Source organism: Pipra filicauda, unplaced genomic scaffold (assembly GCF_003945595.2).
Source record: "Pipra filicauda isolate LSUMZ 115617 unplaced genomic scaffold, ASM394559v2 scaffold67_size6003252_pilon, whole genome shotgun sequence".
NCBI lineage: Eukaryota > Metazoa > Chordata > Aves > Passeriformes > Pipridae > Pipra > Pipra filicauda.
Window position 1 is genome coordinate 1,546,156 of NW_024104842.1, and position 16,076 is coordinate 1,562,231.

The following is a 16,076-nucleotide window of genomic DNA, read 5'->3' on the forward strand; positions in this document are numbered from 1 at the left end:
AAATCCAAACAAACCAAACCAGAAGACAGTAAAGGTACTTACCTTTTTGTCGGGTTTTGGTGAATTACATATGGAATTTAGAGCCTGTTTCTTATACTCAAGCTTGTCATTTAGCTGGCGAAGTTTATTAACAGCATAACTGGCCTGTTCATTAATTCTTGTGCTGCATTCTTCAGTAGCTTCTTCACAACCTTGGCTCTAGAAAAAGAGAATGGGGGTAATTGCAACATTAATATAAAAAAAAGAGACAGTTTTCATAGAATGATAGAATGTACGGGCTAGAAGGGATCTTAAAGGTCACCTAGTTCCAATCCCCCTGCCATGGGCATGGACACTTTCCACTAGACGAGGAAAGCTCAGAGCCCCATTCAGGCTGGCCTTGAATACTTCCATGGATTGGGCAGGGATGGGTTATTATTTGCTTGTTAAGCATTTTATGTGTAAGAACACTTCTTGATGTAGACAAAAATGTATGTATAACAGATATTCCAACCACCGGATCCAACACGAAACATCAGTCTGTTATAAAAAACCAAACCAAATCCCCAAAACCCCAACAGACAAAGCCTCATTACCATTCCTACTACAGTTCTTTGGCAACTCTTGCCAACTGTGTAAAATGACCTTCAAGCTAAGGCTTTAGTGTAAGTGAGAGGTAGAATTAAAGTTTATTTTAAAAGCAACAACAGCTTAATAGTCATGATCAATATTCAGAGCCAGATAGAAAAGCAAATACTTAGCTCTGAGCTGAAGGACAATGAGATGGGGCAGTGAGGAACAAAACCAAAAAAACCCTACAGTTCTAACAACATTCCTCCCACAAATCTTCACAAAACGGAACTGTCATCCTGCAGAACAATTTAAACAAAGTCCTTTTGCTTCATAAACAGATTTTAATGCTATTTTTAGAAGTGCTAATAAAAATGTGTTAAAAGCCCATATGCCTTACCCTAAACTCATAAATCATTATCATATATTCATTCAGACAAACCAATAGCTTTCTCTGTCTTGTGTACTACGGGCATGCAAAAGATAGAAAACTTCACATCTTTATGTGACATTCTCTTTAACATCTTTTGGCATTTGCCTCAGTCTCGCCTTCTTACTGTACATCCCCAAATAGGCAATGGAGACCTTGAGATACAGCAAACACAGCATTCAGCTTTTATTCTTGCCACATTCAAAGATCATTGAGGTCTTTTTGTGACTGGATATATCTAAATTTATCTGTAGGAAGCTGAGTTTCATCTCATGAACAGGAGCTCCATGTTCTTTAATGATATTCCCACTAAGTAAGCTGTATCTTTATATAATTAACAAAAAGCTAACAGAAGGAAGTCTCATCTCTACTAAATTATTTAGTTTTAGAGGAGACAATTCTACCGTAAATTCCCCTGTATTTTACAGCTTAGTAAAAAAAGTCTGAAGAGATACAGTAGCAACAATAATAACTGCCTTAGTGTGATCCTCATAGGAGAGGGTAACATAATGTAGAAGTCAGGAGTTCTAGGCTAAGAAATCCATGCCCTTTCCCAGCTCTGCATTTGCCTGCTATGTGGCTGAGTAATAAACATTAGCTCTACGCCCTATCTTTCCTTCTGTCTATTTTGCATGGACTGTAAACTCCTCAGGTCAGAGACTGCCTCCAAGCATGTGTACAGACTTCAGCTCATGGAAACCTGTTGTCATCTCACGGAACTACAGTAATACAAATAGTAATAATTAACAATAATGGCAGTTATTCAAAATGGCTTTCTTTCTAAGAGTGATGCAGAACATAGACTTCAGTCTTATTTTAGCAGTGCAGCACCAATGCAATCCCCACACCCTCTTTCCTCAAAGTGCTGAATGCAAGCACTGCTTGCGTCTGTATTTCTACTCATGACCTTCTAAACGAGGTTTGTCCAGGAAACAGAAAGTGGTAACAGACTGGAAAGAAGAAGAAAGAGCTTGTTCCACTTGCAGCAGAACGCACAGTCTGGCCTTGTCCTGATTCCTATCTTGTAACTTGATTTTCTCACGTTTAATCAAGGCTCATCCTTTTGTCCTCGCCTCCATGAGTGCACTAGATGACTTTTTACCTATCCAGCTATAGCAGTGAAACATATAGAAAATTAAGAAAGGTAACTCCCATAGTGCCCCAAGAAGTAAGGATGTAGACCCAAAACCCAAACTAAGCCAAAACCAATCACTACTTGCTAACAAAATGTATCCCTCCAGAAACATCTGATTTCTGAGCTGTTGTTTCGTATACACGGGAGGGAAAAAATTTCAGAAATGTATTATACAGTACTGCATTTTTGCCAACATTTTAAAGACCAATGGAAGCTTCAGAGAGAATTTCTTATAATTTTTTTCCACCTCAAAGACCCTGAAGCATGGCACAGTGCCATTAGAATTGCTCTATTCAAGAGATACTCTATCAGTATACACAACTTCACACTTAATTAGTTGTTAAAAATTAAAAAAAAATACCTCAGCTTTAATCCTATAAGGAGACTTGACAATATATCAGTCTTTAAGATTTCAGGGCAGACACAGACTTCAAATCTGCCACATACACATCCAAGGACTCAGAGGAAGGACAGACGATACTGATGTCAAAAATCTAATTTTTTTGGCAGCTACAGTAGATATTATCTGACAGAGATCAGCTAGCCCTAAAGTGTTGTCAGTTTTCTTAGAGAAATGGCCATCCGTGTCAGAGTCTGAATAAAGCATATAAAGAGATTAAAAAGCACAACATTTAATGTTTTATAAAGTACTGGACAAAACTGGTAAAGACACACAGTCTTTGAAGTACCTACCACCCTCAACACATAGCTGAGTTAGCAGTGAGAAAACTAGAAAACATGTCTTGGAATATTCCATCAAGGGAAAGAATACAGGGAAAAACAAACAATGAAAAGATTCAGCAAGCTCTAAAAGCACATATTGGAAGTAATTTACTTATAACAGCTCATCTCTGCAGATTTGCTGATATGCAGAATAATAACTCACCTACAGGAATGAAAGCCATATTTAAGCAGTAAATACCAAAGTCTTATGTTCTGGAGAAATTGTTTCTAAAGGGTAGAATGTAGATCACCACTTCTGGATTCTGCTTATTTGTTTATTTAGATCCAGTTTTAGACAAACTGTTACATTTCATTGTGTTCTGAGAAAGTTCATAAGTAAAATGAAGATATCCATGCTGGTCTGAAGCAGCAGACTGACTGAAAGATGCACTCACTAGTCTGAGACTTGCTCTTGTCAAAACGTTCTTAGATAATTGCAACACAAGTTCCCCTGACATGACTGATTTACACAACCCACGGAAAAAACCCACCCCAAGAAGAGTTGCCATTGGATTATTGCTTGTGACATTTTGAATGCTCTGGTTTAGTACTTAAGACTTCTTGTGCTAGATTAATCTTCTAAAATGGCCTATCAATTTATTTTCAACTAATTAATAAAAACCACACTGAGATTATATTTTTCATTCCTTTTTCTTCTCTTTTGTGTAACTTTAATACCTACTTAGTATCTAGGAAATGTATGAGAGACCAGCACAGACAACATCTGGGCAGAAACCTACTGATGTTTCAGTGAAATTTTCTTCACTGAAAAGCAGACCAGCTGAGCTTCTATGAGGTATGTTACTAAGGAGCATAATGAAAGATGTGAAATACAGAAGGTTTGGAAATCTGAAATATCTACCTTAACTAATTTTAAGTTTAAGTAGTCAGTCATTTTGTACCATTTTGTTTCAAAGAGCTTGTAAATATCCAAGTGTTAACAGATGAAACTATAAGAGCGATGACACTTATATCAGGAATAAAGAAGAGTAGTCCAAAGCTCAAGGACAGAAGAGGCTACTATATGCTTTTCTCAGGATTATCTCTCAGATCAGCTTAAATAAAAGGGAAAGGAATTGTTTGCGTGACTCACCACTTCATCTTTGTCCTCAGGAGTCAGCTGAGCAGAACTTCTTTCTTCTTCCTTCTTGACTGATCTCTCATATAAATCACTGACAATGAATGAGGGGTAGTATCTGTCCTTTAGAGTTTCGTAAACATCTGCCTGAATTCTGTAGAATACTTCAATGCCTTTATTTCCCACAAGACTTTGCTGTATTTCTTTATAAAGGGATTTTTCCACAGGTATTTCTCTGCTTTCCACAAAAAAATTCTGATAAATTTCACTCACCAGCTGAGGTATTTCAGACTAGGAAGAAAGCAGGAAGAGGGAGGGAGAAAAGAATAACGAAAACATGTTAAAAATATCAGGATGACTCAGGATCCAGGTGCATAATTTGAAGGATAATCAAGCTAATTTCCTATCCAGATGATGAGAACACATCTGTGAACCTCTTACGGAGAACGAGCATGCTGTCTGCCTGTGCACCTATGCTAAGCAGTCAATTTTACAAGCTAAGTATTTATATTTGTCAGGACAAAAAACAGCTGTGCTCTAAAATTGTCATAGCTTCCCCACCCACTGCTTTTAAAAGTATGCTCCAAAAGCTGGTATTAAAAGGAAGAAAAGTGCTAGAGCAACATTGTGGTCAACACTTTATGTTTAGATTGTAAAGCTCAGCTGTATCAGCTCTATCTTCTGCTGAATAGGATCAACTCACTTTATATGTGATCATAATTAATTTCAGAGACAAAAGGGGAAAAAAAAAAAGAAAAAAGAAAAGAAAAAAGCACAACTGAAGAGAGATTTACCAGTACAAGAGGCTGGGTATTTTCACAGAGCATAGGATTGAACTTTGCATTAATGAACGGGAAAGAGGAAGTAGTGCAGCACAGCCCATGATCAGATCTCTAAATCGTCGTCTCCCTAAACTGATCTGAACTAAAAAGGCTTTATCCACTCCCTCAGTAAAGCATAATGTTCTTGCCTGCCTCGTCTGACAATATCACAGCCACCCGGTTGCAGGACCTTACCTTTTTGTAATCAAAGCTGCCCCTGTAGTGGCATATACATACAGATACATATGTATATACACATAGTTTTGAAAGCAAAGAGCAAAATCACAGCTGAAAGGTCATAAAATGATTTATAGCATCTTTTCCAATCACAAGCAGTTTGCAAATCAAAACTGATTTATAGAACTCTCTTCACAGCGCCTGACAAACCATTTTTATGAACACTCTCTAGCTTGAGTTGGTTGTTAGTCATTTCTTCAGATTGTATCAATGGGTCACACTCCTCACATTCAACAGTTTGCCACTTTGTTTTCAGAATGTTATTTTCCAATTGACTAGAACCTTTATACATAAGAGGGCAGTAAAATTACAGTAAATAAAAAGATACCTGATATCGATAATGAAATTCGTATTTCATGCTAGTGTGAATCCTGGAGGTTTAATAGTCTCCCCCAAAAATCCACCTCACTGCTCACAAACTGCAAATTTGTCCTCTACTCTTGCTATACAGCATTGGTTCAGGAAACTTCTTGCAACTTTAACTGGTATTTCCTATCCTTGTTTCATGGTTCTTATTCCTACTTTATTTTAGCACAAATTACAATATAGTAGTGTATCTTCCCTCTAAGAATAGTGTGGGATTCCTGGAGAAACTTACTTGCTTATATAAGCAACAGAATATGGAGAGGTCTTTTAAAGCAAAACCTCTCTTCCAGAAGGATTTTAAAAACATATATACACACGTTTACACTGTTTTGGATTGAATGGGCTACCTGCAATTAGCAAGATGAGAAGCTTATGTACAGACTATCCAATGGGAATGAACTTCTAGGTTTCACGTGAGCTGATACAACTAAAGCCAATATATTACTGCAAGTTTACTCTCTGGTGGAGGGGGAAATAATTGTATTACTTTTACATATAAAGTATCCCTTTTATGGGATGTTGCTACACCAAACAACAGTAAATCATTATCACAACAGCCCACAAATTTTAATTGCAATATTATCTTCTAATATTGACATGAAGTAGTCAAAAAAAAACCAAATTGCTTAGCACCCATGCTATGTTATTGATATTTTAAGATCAAGAAATTTCCTAACATGAAGATCACAACAAGCAGAGATTGCTGTCAATGTACAAAGCCATATAGGCTTGCAATTTCTCCCACCTTGTTAGCACTCTTCAAATTCTCCACAGACTCCCAAAGACCGATCAAAGCCATCTTGTCCATCCTTTCCATATAGATTCGGAAGTGCTCTCGGTATGAAGGGTTGGCCAAAATTTCTTCGAATTGAAGAATCTGAGGAAGGAAAAACTAAGAATAAAAACTGGGAAAATGCCTAACTCTAGCTTCTCTCCATCCCTTATGGGGAAAATCTTTTCACTCGATGTGCCCGTGGAGCATTATGAATTCCACAAACATGTACTAGATTCAACTACAAAGACCTTCTACAGTAATAGTTTTGCTTCATAAAAAAAAAAAAAAAAGGAAGTTAAGTACTTAGAAGATAAATGCATCTATGCTCCTATCAGATAGTAAATATCTCCACATCTTTGTGACCAGGAAACAAGACTACATTCCAAAGGACTAAGATGGCATTTCAAGTCACTCGTTAAATGCTATCATCAAAAATTTAACTTCCAATGTTCCTGCAAAGCAGACGAGCCAAGCTGGAAGCAAACTGATCTGTTCTTTACTTCTTCCAAGCAAAGAATAACACCACAGGCCACAGAACTTTGAGATGTATCTCAATTATTACCAGGGACACAGAGAAAGATGGAATACCTTGGCAGCCAGGGCATTTGCTGGCCAGTTCCCACTAACTGTTATTGAAAAACATCTATCAGAAATGCAGCCAGGAAAGAGTATGTTCTGTGATAAAGTGCTCAGGACTTCTCCTGAGAAGAGAGACAAGGGTGTACATCAGGTAGAACAGGAAATGAAACACTTCCCATACCCAAGCAGATGCTGCAGCCATTAAGATGTTGCATTAAAAGGCCATTATCACTTCCTTATCCTCTACTATTTTTGTGAACCCGAGAGCCTTTTCTTTAAGACAAATACCCGAAAAAAACCCTGACAAAATGAACAGAACTTCCCATGATGAACAAAATGAACAACCTTGTCTTTCTTTGCAAAATAGGACCAATTTTCAAAACACCTGATCAAAACCAAACACCCCTTCCTCTCCAGCTTTTCAGTCTGAACCAGTTTTCATGTCTCTCATTTAGTGCCATTACTTATACTGCCAGGAATCCAAATACACCAACCAGAGTGGTTTTGGTCTCTTGCTTTGTTACTCAATGGCACCAACCAACTCACAGAAAAGCAGGTCCTTAAGCACTGGGGCCCATGAGTCTTATCTTCCTATGAATTTGCATTTTATAGTAAAGTTCATTGGTATGGAACAAAGATATGAACTCTGAGACTGAGGCATTAATAATTTCTCTAATATGGGTTTTCCGATACCTTAATAATAATACAATTCAGGTCATGTATCAGCATCTCTTTATTTTTGGGAAGACAACTAATTTTTCTAAAACTAATACCTGTGAGACTCTAACACCAAGTTACATGTAGGAAAAACAGTTTCCTGGTCTCAAACTATATGAGTGGAAACTACATACATGGGCACACACTCAATTACTAGCACAAGTTACTTCCTCAATGAGCCAAGTTAAGGTGGTTCTTTAACAACTGCAGCCACTTATGTTTTGTCTGAAATAGCTCCCCCCAAATTATAGGCAGTGTTTAAGTAAATTATATTTGTCTCAGCTGAAATGCTCATTTTCATCTTCAAAGTCCATGTGCCATTCTTCTCTTCATCCTTTACCATACCAATATCTCCTGGACATGACTTACTCAGGTATATGAACATCTGCCTTTCAGAGCTCACTCTATAATCCTCACTGAATGACAGAGTGCCTTGCTTAAGCCAGGCTTAATACAGAAATGATGATCAGGCTGTCAAAGAGAACAACACAGAGATGACAATTTAAAGGCCAATCTGTGGTTTAGCATTGCTGTGTGTCATCATACTTTCTATGCAATCATTTTACCAAGGACAGTGATTTAAAATACAAGTGGGAGAGGATCTTCCAGCCTCTTGAACAGATGTCTTCATCTCAGGGACTGTCACCTCTGTAAATAATAGCAGAGGGAGCATGTGGTGTCACTTCTTGAGTGAGAGGTCACCTTGGTCTCTACGCCTCTATTATCCAAGGTATCCCCACTCAGACTGCCAGCAAGGAGGGTAACTAACAAACCTCCTCTCTCAAAGGTAACTGGGGTTAAGTGCTGCTGCAGGGAGCAAGGCAAGTGCAAACATCTCTCTTGCCTAGAAAGGGCCCATTGCACCGGTGCCCCAGGGTAATCAAAGTGGTGGTACCTAATAACAGTTTTACACAAATCTCCTAATAGTTACCAAGCAAACTAAAACACTTTAAAAGCTAAATTAATGGGCAGAAAAGCCTATTTAAATTTTTTTCGCAGAAATGAGACCTCACAAATATTTTCTTGGTTTTTCTTTGTTTAATGCTAGACTATCCTGGAATTATTTAATATGTTTCAAATGCTGTTCTAAAAACATTATATTAAAGCTTCAATGACAACAATGGTAGACACAAGAGGTTTTTAGTTTTGAGGTGGAAAGTTATCATAAAATGCATGTGTGCTGGTTTTGGCTAGGAGGAGTTAATTTTTTTCCCAGTGGATGATATGGGGCTGTGTTTTGTATTTGTGCTGAACACAGGGTTGACAATATAGAGATGATTTTGTTATTGCTGAGCAAGGCTTACAAAGAGCCAAGGCCTTTTCTGCTTTTCATACTGCCATGCTGGCAAGGAAGTTGGGGGTGCATGGGTGGTTGGGAGGAGACACAGCTGGGACAGCTGACCCAAACTGACCAAAAGGATATACCACACCATAAAACATATAAAGTGGGAGGAAGAAGGAGGAGACGTTTGGAATGATGATGTTTATCTTCCCAAGTAACCACGACATGTGATGGGGCCCTGCTCTCCTGGAGATGGCTGAACACCTGCCATCCCATGGGAAGGAGTGAATTAATTCCTTGTTTTGTTTTGCTTGTGTACATGGCTTTTGCTTTCCCTATTAAACTGTCTTTATCTCAATCCATGAGTTTTCCAGCTTTTACCCTTCTGATTCTCTCCCCAGTCCTGCTGGTGGGGGAGTGAGAGTGTGGCTGCATGGGGCTTTGTCAATGGCTGGAGGTTAAACCATGACAGTCTTTTCTGGCACCCAACCATTCTGTGGAGGGTCTTTCCATTTAAAGAAAGAGGTTCTGCAGTAAGTTGTAATCCTGAGCAAAAGATCATTTTATAACTCAGTATCACTACAGATTAGAGTACAAAGCTCTAAGCTATGCTGGCACATCTGCGGGCATTAGGGCACATGTACACACCCTCAAATCTAATATCCAGTTAGCAGATATAATCTTAGAATTATTAGCCTCAACAGCAACCCTTCAAATCCTTTTAACTCGAGAGCAGCTTCTGGGTTTGGAAAAACCAGCTGCTTTACTGCTGCCACATCAATTCCCTACTCCAACAGGAAAGCAACTAATATAGCACAGCTGGTCACAGGCTCTGCCTAAGACTAGGAAGGGTTTAGTTTTTTTATTTTTTTCCCCAAGCAGGCTGCTTTAACCAGCATCCCTATCATACGCACACAGAAGAGCCTTGTTCCTGGCCCTACAAAGCAGAGACTTGGTTCTGGCAGGCCCCTGAAGACAGATATAACCTCTCTCTGTAGAGGAACATAGAACAACTAGCTAATTTGGAAGGGTCTGCATGGCCACCCCACATGGAATAGATGCATTGTACTATATTTCTTTGCAACACACCAGCTTCCAATTCACTACAACCACATTGGCCTATAATGAATAAACATCTGATAACAGCACTGCAGATGGTTGGGATGAACAGAATTTGGGTCACTAGGGGAGATTTTCTGATGGGATGATGGCACACAGACAGACTGCAGGACTTCTGGTTGCTGCTTTGGATTTTTTGGTTTTTGGTAGAAGACAAGAACAAGTGGAATGTAAAAAATAATTCTGGAAAAATACGTCTGTCTTTCCAAGTTGCATTGACTAATGCTTTGTCTGTATACTGACTAAAATTACAGCCTATGTTCATCTTTTTATGTTTTAAAAAGAGGTAAGTCGTCAGGAGACTGTCACATAAAGCAGTAGCTGAACTAAATGTAATAATTAGTTACATATCAGCAAGTACATACTAACTACATAAGCTACCTAGCTATTTTACTGCACATACACTAATGTAAAAATCCCTGCCTTGAGACTCACATGTTCAAGAACATACTTCTGTCATAAGAAACCCCATCTTCAGGCAATAGGGGAACAACAATTGAAGCTTGTTTTCTTAATATTCCCAAATTCTGTAACATGATATATCCTGACATAACATGATCTTACAACCTGAAGCTCGGAAATCACAGAGAAAATCTGGTTAAGTCATCAGTTAAATCAACACCCATCCACAGACGAACGGAAGCAAGTTCTGCAGGAGTTTCATCTTAGTCCTCATCCCTGGATTATGGACAAGAACTGGTTCCACCTCAAAATACACTCAGATGGTTTCCTTGCTATTTCACAAGTAGTTAAGGATCAGATCCCCAGATCTCCTCCTACAATTCATGATTCACAAAACAGCTCCACTAAAAAGGTGCTATGACTCCATATGTCAGATTTCACAGACGAGGTGGTGTGGCTGTTGTACTGAACACGGTGTGTGTGGGGGGGAATCGCTGAATGAACACAGACAACAAGAACTCAATTACTAAAGTACTGTGTAGGCACAGTTTCTAAGAAAATGGACTGAAACTGCACTGACCATTAAGAAGAGATGCTTCATATACTACACTAATTCGAACTGCATTTTCTCTGAAAACAAATCTAACATCATGGGCAGAGTACAAATCAGTATCAGAGCTAATGACAGAATTCAGATTCAGAGAGTAGCTGTGGTTTATCTGTTTGTTTCTTTGCTTATAAGCATTTGATTATAATTCACATATTCAGGATTTCCCTAAAGAACCTGGATTCAGGAAAATGAGGTGAGTGAAATGTGGACTAAGTCAAATGAATAAAAATCACAACACTGCATAATCAAACCAGAAACTGACACTGTTTTATAATTATTTTCTGCTGTGAAAGAAAAAAAAAATGTATTTCAAAGCACATAAATTCTGTTTCTTATATCTGTAAGAGGAGAACGTTGACAGCTCCAAATAATCCATCTCCATGCATTTTTACCAGCAATGCTATTACTCCCCTACTACTGCAGTAAAGAGAAAGCTTTCTGTAGGATGCATAGCTGAAATCAAAATATAAGTTTAGTTCACTAGTCAGTTCTTTGTTCAACTAGTATCAAAAATTCCACAGAGTTTATAACGTATTCAAGCTTCTGTACCACACTTACATAAAATATTAATTCAAAACACCACCAGTAAATGGCCATTTCTGACCTTTTTCATGCAAGTTGAAGAAAAGAAAGCAAACTTACAGTTTCTTCTGCACAGACTAGTTATTCTACAAGTTAGATGCTACCTTAACAGAAAAGCTGACACAAAAACTCTAAGGAGAAATTTATGGGCCACCAGCAGCAACATACCAACATTATTTTATCTACTAAATCCCAAACAATGCCTTTCCCTTTTGCCTAGAAAAAAGCTTGAATGTTCAGTCAATACTGCCCATATAGGAGGGGTCAACATTCAAAATAACACTGGCTGCCTTGAAATGAGAATCCAGACTGCAGCTGCCTCAATGCTAAAAGAGGATGGGAAGAAGCAACAGTGAAGAGAGACTGCTTCCTCAGCTAAGCCTTGGGCATTTTTCTGTGCTCAGAAGGGGACAGCATAGCCTCTCTCTCATCTGGCCTTCGTTCAACCTCCCTCAGCTTCTTTCATGGCAACTGAGAGTTGGGGACAACAGAAGAGAGAAGCAGTTTTCCTATTTTCTAAACTGACATGGCTGTGGAGGGGGTTCTAGGGCTTCATCACAGAAACACATCAAAAGCTTAGAAGCAGAGCTGCCTCAGACCCTGTTGTTTCCACCACCACTACAACAAATGCCTGTGCAAGGAGTCTTTATTTCTATTAATAGTACCATTAACTCAGTATGGAGCTGCTCATTGGTATATTGGCAAGATATAATCCCAGGTCAGCAAGTGCCACCAAAAAACTATTGGTTTATAAAACATGCAACATGAACTTCATTAATTCCTCTGATTTAAATTATAATAATATATTTTATTATACTTCTGGCCAATCCCTACCCCTATCCAGTGCAGCTTCACTACTGGACTCCATTCCTGAACAAAGTTCGTAACATCTCAGCAGGCACCAAAAGTGGCATCAGTGGCTCATGCAGAGCTGCCACATGCTTCCCTCTTTCCTTTTCTCCTTGGCACCTCTTGCTACGCCCAACTTCAGGAAAGAGATCAGGACTGCCTTGGCACAATCTAAGACAGACCATCTGAAATCATGCTTTAAGAACAAGTGAGGAGTAGGGAATTGTTCTGTTTCAGAATCTTGCTCAAGAAAAACAAAATATAAATAGTAAGAACTATTTCTTCATCATACTACTTTTTCTTATATGCTACTATTAACATGTAACACTACATGTTACAATTATTATAAGGACATAACAAAAGCTAAAGATCCCTGCACGAAGAGAGACTTTATCGTCTACCTAAACGAAAAACATAAAATCATCTTTCACATTTGAATATGCCAGCTTCTGTGCTTTGCCCAAAGGGGACAGAGAAGATTACACAAAGTCGACACTAAAATTATTAAAGTTTTGCAAGACTAAGTAGTCATGATTTTATTTTTGTAGATGCTGACTAGTACAACAGTGGTTTTTTCTAATTCCAGACTATAGTGATATTGAAAACCAGCATTCAGTCAGCAGCTTTACCAGAGTTTTTCTGCAACAACTACCCTGAATTTTGTCAATTGCCTTCCATAATTGTTAGCTTTTGAATAACGTAGTATTTCCAAAAACCACAGGTATTTCCTAAAGTGAATACAATGAGGGCCAAAGAAATACTGCACATATGTTGGCAAACTTTTACTTGAAAGCAAGTTGCTACTTTCAGGAAGGCTGTTACCATGTCCTTATTAACTCTCTGTATGCAGTATATCTGAAAAATCAGAGATGCTTACAATCCACTCAGTCCTTTATGAAGTTTCACATTTAGCTACATTCCAAACTGAGAGATCAGTAAGTCTTTTTGGGTACTTCAGTAATCTTTTCCCAAGATAAATAAACTATGCAGCAATTAATTTGCGCTTCACTCCTGGGGGAAGGGTGGGATTAAGGACAGTGAGGTAATATGAGCCAGTGCTAACGCATTTAGAATAACCTTCAGACAATGCAATTTATACCTTCTGACTCTGAGGGCCATCACCTTCATCAGAAATGCCATCTTCCTGCTGATCATAAGCAGGCCCTCCCAGGAGCCTTATTCTCTTCTCACATTGCTTCTTTGCCACCGTCAGCTGATTAATATACCTCTTCACATTGCGAGCCCTTAGTAGGTCAGCTTTCATTGCTGCAGTTTCTTTTCCCTTTGAATCTAAGAATAAAGCAAATCAGAGACAGTATTTTACAACATGAAAACATCATTGTACCATTGCCTCTGCAGCCTGTCTGATCAAAGCATCTGTCTTTCAGGAATCAACTATGCACATGAGCACAGATACTGGCAAGTTTCTATTTGAAACAGAATGATGATTTTGAAACATTCTCCAATGATAACTCAAGGGTTTATACAAAATTGTTCAGAAAAAGTCCTTACTCCAGCACACAGAGAAACCTGACCCCTCCAGCTCTCTTTCTATAACTTGTTGGAAAACACAGGCACAAGACCTCTACTACAGAATGTACATGGTGTTAGGAAGTTACCTACAGCCATGGCATATGATAACACAGGGAGATGATGGCTTATGTACCTTACTGAACATAGCACTGACTGCCTAAACTCATGAGGGACTGAGCTCTATCCCCTGCAGCCCAGCATGACACATTCCCACACATCTCATTTGCAAATCCAAATTTCTTGAGCCAGACAACACTGATCAAAGTTCACTCAAATGACTAAGAAAAAATCTTATGATGTCACAATGTCAAGACTGCACAGTACTGTTAGAAAGTGAAGTAACATGAAGATGATAACTGAATTAGACTTAGTAATAACCGGTGTAATATTTGTGTATTCTACATTCCAGCCTCTTCAGCTAATTACCAGGGTCTAAAAAAAGAAGCAGCAGATAAAGCAGATATAAAACCCTATTGTGTTGAAATCAGGATACAACTGATTCACATTTATACACTGATTTTATTTTCCTCTTGTTCAGTGAAAACACTCCTGTTTTTTTGGGCTGCAACTATTGCTCGGCAGCAAAGTACATGACTTGTACTTGGCTCTGGATTAATTGATTGCTCAGGGATAAACAGTAAAGATCTATTCTACTGTGTTTTCAAAATATCAAATGCTAGTAAAATCATTTAGATGAAAGCAGCATTCGATTTTCAAAACAGTTGCTGTTAAGAAACAACCACATGGGTTTGTGAATGCATACACAGCAAAAAGGAAGTCTCTCAGAAATTATTTAAAATATATATTTTAAACACTTTTCTAATACATTAGAGTACCTTCTCCTTTTAGGACTGTTTCCATTCTTTTTTTTTCCCCCTCAAAGCCACATGTAACCACCACATGCAACCGTAAGTTTTGTCATTTGCATACTTAAGGACAACTCAAGGTACATGGAGCTCCCTGAAGTTCTACATGTAATATAAGTCTAGATATTCTCCCATTATCTTTTCCCATACTTTCAATCTCACTTTATTTGCTGCGTGTATCTATCTATCTTGGTAAGGATCCTTCCCAATTCAAATACTGTTAGTGTTTTAATGGATAAGCATCATTTGCACACGAGCTGCCATATAATAATGAACTACAGAGATAATACTCACTGAAGCAAATGATAAAATTACTTTACTATGAAAAAAAACCAAAAAAAAGCCATCTGTTTTCCTAGTATGTTATCTCCACAGGGAAGTCAACAGAGCATTTAATTTAGTGTTTCAGTTCCCTGACCAGAGGTACCAATATTATTGAGAGAAAAGAAAAGGAAAAGATCTTAGGACAAAAGAATGCTCTCCCTCAATTAAAAACATTTACAGCTATTACAAATACATCAACAGTAGTTTAAAGTGAAGATTAAACCCCACCATTTCCTTCCTGCACTTGACACTAAGATGATTTTTAGAAGTTCTCAATTCTTTCAATAGCTTAAATGCTTTGGGCTCAAAATGCATACTTGAAATCCCACACTTTCAAAAACCCACAAACAGTACTATGCAATGATCATTCAGCCTTCTTAAAACAATAAGTACCCTTCCTGGTGAAAACAAGGCATTCTTGGAGGGTTCTCAGTGTAAGCATGTCTACTTTACCTGAAGTCTTATCATCCTGTGATTGCAGCAGGCATCCAGGAGAGATTAATGATCCCTACATCCCACCTGCTTCCGATGATTAATTACTGTATTAACAAAGATCCTTCAAAAACATTTACCTCAGCTCTTCATATCCATAAGGAGCCACTCCACCTAAGAAACGCTCAGGGCAGGGATGAATATCATGCTGCCAGCCTGTTCCTGATCCATGGATAAACAGGGCTTTATAGTTATTGTAAAGCCTGGCAGCGACATCTCTCACAAATAAACAAGAGCCTGATGAGGAGCAGCCCATCATGGAATGTGGCCAACATGTTACAGTGCAGGAAAGACAGCGTGGAAGCGTGCACGAACACTGTACATTACTTCCCTCTTCCACATCATGAAATATAATCTAACAGAAATCTGGAGGAGCATTTTTAGCTCAGCTGAGGAAGGTTAGGTGGATCACTAGTTTTCTTCAAACCCTAATCTGCTTTTGAGATTTTGAGGTGGCAGTAATGTAACTCTGAGCATGGGAGTCAGTATGTACTATACAGTAAAATAACATCCACCACGTATAGCCTCTGTCTGTAAATCCTTGCATCCCCTTTGGTCACATACGTATCAGCAGTCAGCCTCTTCCCTCCCTCCTCCATTGATGAGC

At 38.5% G+C, this 16,076-nt stretch overlaps 1 protein-coding gene across 1 annotated transcript in view; it reads right to left on the reverse strand.

Moving 5' to 3' along the window:
• SNX25 (sorting nexin 25) overlaps positions 1-16,076 on the reverse strand; it is a 78,593-nt gene that overhangs the window by 20,726 nt on the left and 41,791 nt on the right. The window contains exons 7-10 of the mRNA XM_027735446.2: positions 13,354-13,544; positions 6,085-6,216; positions 3,931-4,206; positions 43-198 (exon numbers count right to left, since the gene is read on the reverse strand). Of these exons, the coding sequence (XP_027591247.1) occupies positions 43-198; positions 3,931-4,206; positions 6,085-6,216; positions 13,354-13,544 (755 nt within the window). The remainder of the gene's footprint in view (positions 1-42; positions 199-3,930; positions 4,207-6,084; positions 6,217-13,353; positions 13,545-16,076) is intronic.